This window comes from Macadamia integrifolia, unplaced genomic scaffold (genome assembly GCF_013358625.1).
Source record: "Macadamia integrifolia cultivar HAES 741 unplaced genomic scaffold, SCU_Mint_v3 scaffold3385, whole genome shotgun sequence".
Lineage (NCBI taxonomy): Eukaryota > Viridiplantae > Streptophyta > Magnoliopsida > Proteales > Proteaceae > Macadamia > Macadamia integrifolia.
The window spans coordinates 3,141-14,855 of NW_024869451.1; the positions used below are offsets into that span (position 1 = coordinate 3,141).

Genomic DNA, 11,715 nt, shown 5'->3' on the forward strand with positions numbered 1-11,715 from the left:
ATCAAGGGCCAGCCCATGTGGCTAAAAAATGGTCAAGGGCTGATGAAAGCCATTGACCTTCCCACACTATTTGGTGTAAGAAAACCCTCAAATCTTTTACTAGTCTTCTTCCTACAGCAAAGAAGAATAGGATAAGGAATGATTTTGGGCTTATGGGTTTAAATCTTTTTGCCTGGAGCCAGTGGACATAGACTCTATTGCTGTAGCCCATTGACCATGACAGGTTTGGGCCTGCCATGGGCTTCAAATGATTTATGATTGCTTCACTAGCCATCGTGCAAGTGGGCTCTAAAGCTTGCAACAAAGGCTTCATTCTTATATCAAAGCTTCTCTGGTTTCCATGGTAGCATTCCACCTTGCCATTGCCAGAAGCAAAGTTCCCTTTCCAGGTGCATCTCAATAATACTTGAATACTATTCTTCCCTAGTGGACCCAAAAACCCACATCACACCTGGTGGACCTTGGACCCACCAAAATTAGATTCAACTCCTCATTTGATCAATCTCCTTTTTTAGTCCAACCTAGCTTTTTTAATAATGGACATAGAATAAGGGCAAAGGTTTTCCACGCCGCGAGTGTTAGGGGAATCTCTCATGCCACACCAGTTGGGACATAGGAAATGGTTTCATCAATAAGGGGCCCACATGGTCAAGAAGGCGAAAATGTACTATGCACGATCCAAATGGTGAGGATGTGAGAGAACGTGGGAAAGCATCCTTGTATAAAGGAAACCCTAAGACAATGTAGAAACCAAATGAAATTGTGAACAATAATCAAACACAAAGATTTATGTAATTTGCTAAAGATTGCCTATGTCCATGGTGAGATGATATGTGTTTCACTATCAATGGAGTATAAGGTTACAACTACTTGTCTTCACACCTCTCGAACCCTTGTTTCAATTATATTGCATACCCTGTTCAAAAAATTTAACAAAATATCCATATAGCCTCTTAAGAAAAATTTCTTGGGGGATACTGCCCGAACCCCCATATGGACTTGCTGATTCATCGTGGTTCCACCCATAAGCAGAATGTGCCGATTCCTCAATGCCTTGAGGCCTTTCAAAATCAGCCCACTGTTGCAAGCGACATAATACAAAACATTTACCCCCAACACATCCTCACACTGTCAATTTGGGATTTTTCTTTTTCCCCCTAAAATTATAAGTGTAAAGGATAGAAAAAATGCTTTTCTAATGATGGAAGCAGCAATTTCTCATCTTCCATAACACTTGCAAATAAATAAATAGTTTCATACTTTTTGAGTGGAGTTCATGGGACACTGTCTATATGGTGAATGAAGAAGCCAAGTGCTTTTTCTTCCTTTATCTCTTCGCAGCTCTCACCTCCCTTTCGACAAAATAATCAAGCTCACAATGACAAAGATGCCCATCACTCAATTGATATTCCTCCCATCTTTATTACAACGGATAGCTCCTGCCAACGAATCTAAACTTTTAAAATTCAAAAATCAGGAATCCACCCACTTACATACAAAAGGAGACGACCTTGCAAATCACAACCTCCACTCTCCTTCAAAGTTTCTGCTTTTCTTAGTCCTTCCTTTCTCTGTATCACACTCATCAAATAAAGGAAGAACAAGAAGAGTAGAAAAAGAACTATCTGACCAAATAAAAAGCAAGAGAATGAATTTCGTTTTTGGATCTTTGAAATATGTAGATGCTGTGCGTTACTATGAAGCAGTTATAATACTCAGATTCTCACATACTTACAAGAACAAAAAGCAAAACACAGAAAAGGAGGTGGGGTTGTGGGGAAGAAAGACAGAATCTCTCTTCTTTCTTTCTTTTAGTACGTTGTCCTGTTTAGTTTTACAGTGACAGGGTAAAAGCTGTTCTTCAAGAATAGTATCCCAATAATTTGAAGGGCATACTCATCTGTACTCTCATGTTATTTCTATTGACTACTTACCCCTAGTCAAGTACCTTCTATTAGTCATTACTCAGATGGGTTCTTGATCTTGGTGGCATTTGATGATTCTCTGAGCTTTCCTGTTGACTTGCAAGAATCAAACCTGCAAGGGTCTGCCTCAATCAGTGATTGAACAACCTCATTCATGGTTGGGCGGAGGGCAGGACCGCTACAGGTACAACGGATGGCGATCCGGAGAACCTGTATCATCTCATCCTTGAATAACCCTGATAATTTCTTATCTAAGACCTCCATTGCTCCTTCCTTGGTCTCCACCTTGCATGAGACCCAGTAGATGATGTTCTTGTTCTCTCCAAACTCTGGCTCCACTGGCTTCTTCCCAGTTATCAGTTCCATGAGCACTACCCCAAAGCTATAGACATCACACTTGACTGTAGCCCTCGAGGAGTAAGCATACTCTGTCATTAAAATGTCAACAGACATCAATATTGTAAAACAAGCAGGGTTGAATAGAGAATGATTAACAAAGAAAAACTCAAGTACTTGATATGTAAATTTATGATCAATTGGAAAGTAGAAGAGCTTGACAAGGAAAATAAGAGAGATAAGTCTATATGAATCAAACCCATAGAAGTGCTTTGGAATTGTAACTTTACTACCTGGGGCTAGGTACCCATAAGTTCCAGCAATAACAGTAGTAGTGGAATCCTTTGACCCTCTTGCTTGCAAGACCTTGGCTATACCAAAATCTGCAACTTTGGCCTGGTAATCGGCGCTGAGCAGTATATTGGTTGATTTGATATCTCGGTGAATGATCGGCGGCATCAAATCATGGTGAAGATAAGCTAGACCTTGTGCAATCCCAAGTGCAATCCGATGTCGGGTTGGCCAGTCCAGTGGACTTCGTCCTCTGTGAAGTGCATCCCAGAGATTCCCATTTGGCATGTATTCATAAACCAGAAGATTCAAATCTGAGCTAGAAAAGTAGCAGTACAACTTGACAATGTTCTTGTGCCTGATGCTTCCCAGTGTCTCTACCTCTGTCTTTAGTCCCCTGTCTAGGACCAACTGATCATCCTCTGTTGAAGAGTCCTTTGTCTTTTGACTCCACAATTTCTTCACTGCAACAGCTTCTCCATTGCTCAACTGGATCCTATACACAGTCCCAGATCCTCCACGCCCTACAATGTTCTTATCTACCAGGGCCTCAATGATCTCTCGCTGGTCAAAGCTCACCTTGTGGAAGTTTTGGACATGTGAGAAGGAGGACACAGACACCATTTCCTCATCCTGTTCCATCACTACTCTCTTTCTACTACACCAACGTTTAAGAAGCAGGATACCTCCAATGGTTACAACCAACATTGAAATCCCAATTACCCAGATACAGCTCACCCTCTTTCTGATATGAATTTGTGGACAGATAGGGAACTTCGTAATGGATAAATTAGTATAGATAGAAACACAGAGACCTGGATTGCCTGAAAGGCTTTCTACTAATCCTCCCTTAATCAGTGATGGAGGAACTGGACCTGAGAGCTGATTGTTTGAGAAGTTGATTGAATTGGGAAGCAATTCACAGAGGCTTTCTGGGATAAGCCCCGTCAGTTGGTTGTCCGAGAGATCAAGAACATTTAGAGATTTCAAGTAAGAAAGGGATGCAGGAATTGATGAATTTATACTGTTACCTTGCAAAAGCAATAGGTTCAACTTTCTGAGGTTTCCAATTTCAGGAGGAATAGGTCCAGAGAAGAGATTGTTACTGAGATCAATCTTCACCAGATTAAAAGCATGAGCAATTTCTGGTGGTATGACACCAGAAATATTGTTCCCCTGTATGAACAGCTCTGATAAATTCTTAGCATTTCCAATTAATCTTGAAATTGGACCTCCAAAATGATTGAAACCTAAATCAATGATTGATGCACGAGGAAGACCCAGAAACTCCTCAGGAATTAAGCCTTGTAGCCGGTTATTGCTAACTCGAAACCGAAGAAGAGTCTTACAATTCTGATAAGAATCAGGCAGTTGACCAGAAAACTTATTTTGCAACACAAGAAAGTACACCAATTTACCTCCCTTGCAAACCTCTGGTGGCAACTCCCCTGATAAGTTGTTCTCTGACAAGTCCAAACCTTCCAACTTGGATGAAGCCCCAAGATTCGAGGGCACTGTCCCTGTCAAGTAATTGTCATAGAGGGATAGTATCCTCAAAGTAGCTGAATACCCAATTATTCTCGGAATTTCTCCGGTGAGTGTATTGTTGTATAGCTGCAGTACTTGAAGATTTGGAAGCTTACAGAGAGACTCAGGAATCGTTCCAGTTAGCTGATTGACAGACATGTCCAAATCAATGAGATTTGTCATATTTCCAAGCTCATTTGGTATTTCACCGACGAGCAGATTATAGTAGAGCTCGAGCTGCTGCAAGTTCTTGAGCTTTGAAATCTCCACAGGAATATGACCCACAAGGAAATTACCACTCAATTCAAGGTCTACAAGTGAAGTCATGTTCCCAATTGTTGCTGGAATCTTGCCATGCACCGTAGCTGTTGACAAGATCATTGATTTGAGCTTGGTCAGCTTAGATATGTCCTCAGGTAACTGCCATGGGTCGAAATAGGCATTTTCGTTGAAATTCAGAACTTCCAGATTGGTGAGGTTGGTAACAGAGAAGGGGAATTGGCCAGTGAAAGAGTTGTATGAAAGATCAAGTATTCGGAGAGAGGAGGCCAAAGGTGAAAAATCTGGTAGTGTTCCAGTGAGATATGACCCAGTAATATTAAGCTCTTCTAAGGCAGAGCAGTTGATGATGGTAGCTAGGAATTCACCATGGAACTTGTTTAGGCCAAGCCGGAGATTACGAAGCTGTGGCAGATAAGAGCAGATGCTGGGGGGAAAATGGCCAGTGAGTGACCAACCTGACACATCAATAGTCTCAACATCTCCATGACCATTGCAGTGGACTCCTGCATAGTCACAGAAAGGAGATTGGATGTCCCAAAGAGACAAAGATTTGCCAGAGAGTGATTCCTTCATGAGACTGAAGAAATTAGACTGATTATAACAATCTGTGGCCTGGGAGGACAGATTGAATTGAAAAAGAAGTAACATGAGGAGGAAGAGCGGAGATGGCAGACCCATCTTGTTGCAGGAAAGGTTGGTGAAGGGATAAAAAAATGAAAGAGGCATATAATATATAGAGAGAGAAAGAGAGAGACAAGGTGGTAATGGTATTGCCTTCTAGGAGGAGAAGAAGGAAGAGGAAGAGATGGAAGTGTATAAAATGGCAGGGTTGAGTCTAGTATTGCCTTATTGGTTGCAGCAATATTAAACAGTGTTGATAAATAAGGAGGCAAGGAGGAGATGCATGCTGGAAAATAGTAAAATAGTACGCAAAAGAGGAGGAGGTGTAAGAGGACAAAATTGAATTGGACCCAACATTATCATGTAAAGGATACTTCTCAGTCCAATTGAACCGGTTCTGTAGCTCCCCACATGCACCTTAACTTGAACCACCACTTTTAGGCCGGTTCTGTGCTTAATATGGATGTTGAAATCAACCCGAACTGGTTGGGCCGACCTAAAGAGCAGAATCATTTTCGTTGTCGATTTCATTTAGTGTGAAGTTTTCAAGAATCGAAATTGACCGAATGTATTTATTCATGTAACAATGGAAAGTGATGTTCCAAAAATCACAAGACAAATAGGATTCATAATTTGAACCGAGTTATTTCCACTAAGAGTTGCGAGAGTGCAGTAATGTTCATGCATGGACATATACATGGTGTGTGTGTTAATACAACATCGAATATTTGATAGAATTAGACCCTGAAATTTGACAAATGGCTAATCTAGACCATGTTCTCTCTATTCAGTGGTCAAACTTAATATATCATCTGTTCACATGATAGAATAGATGCTTTGTGATAATTGGAAAAATACCATGTTTTTTTTTAAATGATGGGCATAATGCCACTTGCTTTCAGTAAACTAGCAACATGCACCAATCACAGGGTGAACACAAGAGGACAAGGGGGTGTCTTCCAAAGGAGGATTGAGGAGAAAGGATGAACACTTGCTGAGTACCCTAGTAACATGCCCATCAGTTTCCCTTTCTTTGGGAGAGGGTTGGGCAATACCGCCAACTTTCGATAAACTAGTGACATCCACCAATCACAAGGGTGGACACAAAAGGGGCGAAAGGATCATTTCCAAGGGGTAGAAAGAGAGAATGAAAACCAAAACACACATTAATGGTTTGTCTTCAATTTGAAGTAAATGCATATATAAAACCAATTCCAACCAACCAAAACTTGACCGAACCAACTAGAAAGGGAGAACTAGAAAAAGGTCATCCTATATCTCTTAATTGGATGGGCTCTGAATCTGTTGGGATGGTGGGGTCCTATGGGCTAAAGAAGTTAAAAGCAAAGTTTAACTTCCAGAGGAACAAAGAAGAAAGAGTACACACACGGAGAGTAAAGTAATGTTGCCCCACCATATCTTAATGAAAGATTGTGATCCTCCAACAATGTTTACAAAAAAAAGTGCAAACTAATGGGAGAACACTTAAAAGCATCAACATAGTGAGTATTTCTATTATTCATGGGGTGGGACGTTCATTTCGCCCCGTATGTGGACGCAACACCCACACTCCGGGACAGAGTCCCTTTTTTTAAAATAAAATTCTTAGATCTGGAATTGTTCAACTAATTAAAGCATACCACTCACAAGTCACATCAATACTTTGTAAGTGAATCTATCATCATACACATGAACCTATAGGGACCATAGCTAGTCACCAGATCATATCAAATTTTGAGCTCTTTTAGTTGTTAACATTGTGACCCGGGCATCAGTCTAGGCTTTCTTAGGGCGTGTTTGGTTCAATAAATCTTTGGGATGACATTCTTTAGAATGATAATTCTTAATTTTTGGAGTTGTTTGGTTCCACTAGGATGACCCTTATAAGTGAGCATCCTACTTCCCATGAATGACCATATTACAAAGGATGTATTCTAAATCTGAGTTTATCTCAACACTTAAACTCAGATTTGAGCAACCTTTTTACCACATAGTATAAAAGAAGAAAGCGAAAAAACATTCAGTATAAAAGGAGAAAGCGGAAAAACATTCTCTACGGAAGCCAATATCTCAACTCGCGAGAAACATGTACTAGCCTTAAGGCAATCAAACAATTTTTCAGAAAGAGACATAATTCAGAAGAATGTCTATCAAAAGATTAATATTCATATCCGATGCATACACCATTTGATTTACCGAACCAAACACCCCCTTATGTTCCCTGACCCATTGGGAACTAAGAGGTAAATCAGAACTGGGCCAAACATGGGCCTCTAAGGAGAAGACAGAAGAGTGTGGGCTATAAAAGCCCATGATGGGAATCTATATGGGATAAGCCATGAGGGCCCTCCCTCATGATGGAGGTGGAAGAGCAAGATGCCCCCGCTTTATAGAGCCTCTATGAGTTAAAGCTATGGGGGCCATTTGGATGCTGGGAATTGTTGCATTTTGAAATGTGGCAATTCCCTATTTGTTGTTACGACCTTTTCTCAGCCTCTCAATTTTCTTTTGCAAGTGAGCCCAGTCCACGATTGGCAGTGAAAAGCAGAAAAAAAGATGCATGGGCCCCTCCTGATTCCTCCATTGAAGAGTTGAAGGTCAAAAGCACTCTTGGATCTGGATGCAAATTGAGTGAGCTTGGAGACTTTGGACTCCCCACTGCTTCCAGTATCTCCCACATCCTTTTGCTACATCCAACCATGGTTTTAGTGCATGGTATTAGATTGGGTATCGATTACCTTCAAAATCGATATAGTATCAATACAATATCACTATATTGAACAATTTTATCTCTGATTTTCCTTCAAAAATGGATTTTAATTTTATAATCTTACACTTTGTTCTTACCATTTTGCCTATACGGTATATCAATATGGATAGTTGGTGATGCTGATATAAATCATGGAATCACAATACAATAAATTAATACTATTTCCCGCATTAAGGTTAGAATTGTTTTAATGATGTATTGATTTTCCCATGATATCAGTGTACTATCGTCCTCTCATATAATATTTTTATTGTTTTTTCTTTCCATTATGGCCAAGTGGACTTCATAAGGATAATCATTCTCCGTTCTGCCATTGGTGTGGCGTGGGGATTCCACAAACAAGAAAATATGCTTTAAGGAGTCAATTATCATAATCACACATTTTAATATCATAAGCATTCCGTATTATGTTACTGTTGGATTGGAATAAGTTTGGTGATTAATTAATTAAGGCTGTTAAAGTTATTCTGATCCAACGATAGTATTACGTTGTACGCCATTAGAGGCAAAGGTGATGAAGTGGATTGGTTTAGAAGGAGTGATAAGACATGTCCCATTATTCGTTTCAAGTGGGAGAGTCTCATATTCCTTCAACCATAAGTTTCAAGTCAACTACTTTATGATCCCAACATAATTAAATTAGTCAATAAGCCCCGTGAAATAACATTTTTCTTTAATATATAAGTAACAAATAAATGGCAGAAAGATTTCCATGCAGGCGATGTGGCTAATGTAGAATGTTTGCTTATATTTTCTCATATTTTGATCATATGGGCTTTATACACACACACACACGTATACACACACACACATATATATATATATATATATATATATTTTTTTTTTCTTGTCATATTTAATGTGAAGCGAGAGATTCCCCAATATGAGTGGCATGAAAGAGGCAAAAAAAAAAGTGATGTAGTTTGATAGCTTTTACTCTGATAAAATTAAGTTTTTTTTTTTTGGGTAGTTTTCATACAATGATATAAAAAGGAATGTGAGGTTCAATTCGATATACATGTTATCTTCATTGCCATATAATGATGTTCAACATAATCTTATATCACCATATTAAAATTTTGGGAAAAGATCCTTAATTGGTCAAGCACCCATATGCCTAGACATAGTGGGTGGCAAAAAGACCACCTTACCTCTTGTTGGATGGATGTGTGCTCTCTTGATTTGTCAGCCTCGAGCTAACACAGTGGACCTAGTAAATCCCCAACCCTAAAAGTTTAAGGGGCTGTAGCTTTTTATCCGAGAGTGCAACATACGCCAATGCCCCCTATGTCTATTTCACTCTTCCACAATACAAGGGGTAAAAGTGTTATTTCGTAAGAAATGAGAGAGATAGACACATGGAAACGTTAGCGTAAGCCACGCTCTGAGACAGTTCGTTTTTTCAAATTTAGAATGGTGCTTCTAAAACTTAAAAATTGAATTAAATTTAATAAAAACATCATTAACGGGAAAGATAAAACATCCAAATATTCTTAATGAGACATGAGACATAGACACAAAATTTGACATGTGAGTTGCCTAGGAAATTCCAAATGATTGGTCCACAAGACATGAATGTGCAAGATAATTGAGAAGGCTTCCATTTGTGTATGGTAGTGACCGTTTTTCCTACATTTTATATCTAGACTTCATTACTAGCTAGAAAGCGTAATAATGCAACCTTAAGGTGGCCGATTACCACTATTTTCATTGGAGGAAACCTTTTGGATTGTAGTGTTTTGGTCTTTGCCACTAACTAGAGGAGGAGGGCTATAGTAATCTCGCTATCAACGACCAATGACTTACCCCAGCAATGCAAGCTAGCGTCTTTAAATCTTTAAGTGTCTGAGTATGCACATTACTATTCCTGCTAGTGACCTTTTTCTTACATTTTATATCTAGACTTCATGCACTTGGTATTGTACTATATATTGTTTAAGTGTTTAAGGAGATGTGTGTGTGTGTGTGTGTGTGTGTGTGTGAGAGAGAGAGAGAGAGAGAGAGATTTTTGGCTCAATAGTTGAATAGCAGCAATTCGGGTTTCATAGTTCTTTATACAACTATAAGAATCATAGTTGGAAAATCAAGGTTTTTTACTCGACTCGCCTTTTAAACTGGTGAGTCAGGTGTGTCCAACATGATAATCAGGGCAAGTCATATATTTTTTTTTTTCCCCTTAAGATCTTCGCTGAAGCTATGGTTGCTTCTAAGGGTGTTAATTGGTTTGATTTCGGTTTAAACGGTTCGATTCGATTTGATTTGGTTCACATATATATTGACCGAAACCAAAACTGTACCATTTACTAAACGGTTGCATTTTCTAAAACCGCAACTATTTAGTAAACGGTTTCGATTTCCATGGTTTTTAAACCGTTTCGATTTCACGGTTTTAAACGGTTTCGTTTTATTCCATACGGTTTCTAAACAGTTAGCAATCGATTTGCTAGTTTATTCATATGTTTACTAAAATTTGGTTTTTGTGATAAACGATTCAATCTTGAGAATGTGAAATCCAAACCATTATGTTTCGTTAAAACAACCAAACAACTAAGCAAAAGAAAATATTTTGATAGAAGATAGTCTCAAGCACATTTAACAAGTCAGTAAGTCATGTTTACAGCAGGGATTTTCTTCTTCTCCTCCACCCCCCCCCCAATAGTGTGTTATAATATTGGAAAATATGTATTTAATATGCCATGGTATAAGCAAAATTTGTATTTTTATCAGTATACATTCCACTTAATGCGTTGGATAAATTTAATCGGCATTTCAAACAATGGGCAAGCTACCTTTAGAATTACTTGCAAGCTTGCAGCACTTAATCTTTGAATTAAAAGAGATACTAATGATATTTTGCAACCACCTTATTTAATCTTTAAACGGGTAAATGGATCGATTTCGACAGTTTAAACAATTTAGGGCCCGTTTGATAACGTAACCAGAAACGTGTTTCTGTGATTTTCTGTTCTCAGAAACACAGAAACAACATAAATACCGTTTGGTAAACGTATTGTGTTCTACTTGTTTCTTGAAGCGTAAATTGAAATTTATAACAATTTATGCTTCAAGAAACATGAATGACGAAACAAGTAAACTTGTTTCGCTTGTTTCTCGAAACAACAAAGCGGAACAAAAAAGTTCGATACCCCGACCCTTTTAAAAATCCAAAGTGCATATTGGGACCTTCATTCGAAGATCGACAGAGAAGAGACCTGTACAACCGTTGAAGACGACGGTTCCCCAGTTCACCGAGATAGTGTCCTCCCCCTGCATAACCGACGACGAGGAAGCAGCGATCTCCTGCGTAACCGACGACGATGAAGCAACGATCTCCTCCGGCGTAACCGACGACGGGGAGCTCCTTGATCGACAATCGCGAGTTTAGCCTCACTGTACAAGAATAGAAGACGACCTGCAGCCCTGCGAGTTCAGGCTCTGCTCCTCCTGCGTAACCGACATCACCGGAGGCGGTCACCCTCTTCACAGTGAAAGGATAAGAAGTCAAGATTCCCTTCGAAGAACGCAAGCTATGGCATCTATTGAACATCCCCTGTCTCTGGACCCGTACGATTCCTTCTCCCAACTTCATCTCGTGAACCCTAGTTTTCCATCAACTGCTCATCTCGTGAACCCATATGGTGAGGAGATTCGTACGATTCGTGCAGAGATTCGTCTCTGGTTTCTGAAGATACTCTCACCTCCAAAGATAAAAGCCATCTCTTTTCCCCTTAAATCTGAAGCGTACTCAGTTCCGTTCCATTCTGTTCGAAGTTCGGCTAAGAATCCAAGGAGAGTTAGAGATAGCAGGCGAGCTCGGTAAGTGAATTTTTCCCTCTTTTGGATTTTTATAGACTGCCACTGCTTTTGTTCGATTTAGGGTTTTTTTCCCTTTTTTTCCTAATTATCGATTTTTCCCTTTTTTTCCTAATTATCTGCAAACAATCAAGAGTATTTCTCTCAGTT

At 39.4% G+C, this 11,715-nt stretch overlaps 1 protein-coding gene across 1 annotated transcript; it reads right to left on the reverse strand.

Moving 5' to 3' along the window:
- Nucleotides 1-1,234: 1,234 nt before the first annotated feature.
- Nucleotides 1,235-5,257, reverse strand: LOC122068094 (receptor protein-tyrosine kinase CEPR1-like). The gene is made up of 2 exons (XM_042631939.1): nucleotides 2,555-5,257; nucleotides 1,235-2,353 (listed from the first exon to the last, which is right to left on the reverse strand). The coding sequence occupies exons 1-2, from the start codon at nucleotides 5,085-5,087 to the stop codon at nucleotides 1,962-1,964; spliced, it is 2,925 nt and encodes a 974-aa protein (XP_042487873.1). The 5' UTR covers nucleotides 5,088-5,257; the 3' UTR covers nucleotides 1,235-1,961.
- Between the last annotated feature and the right edge of the window lie 6,458 nt (nucleotides 5,258-11,715).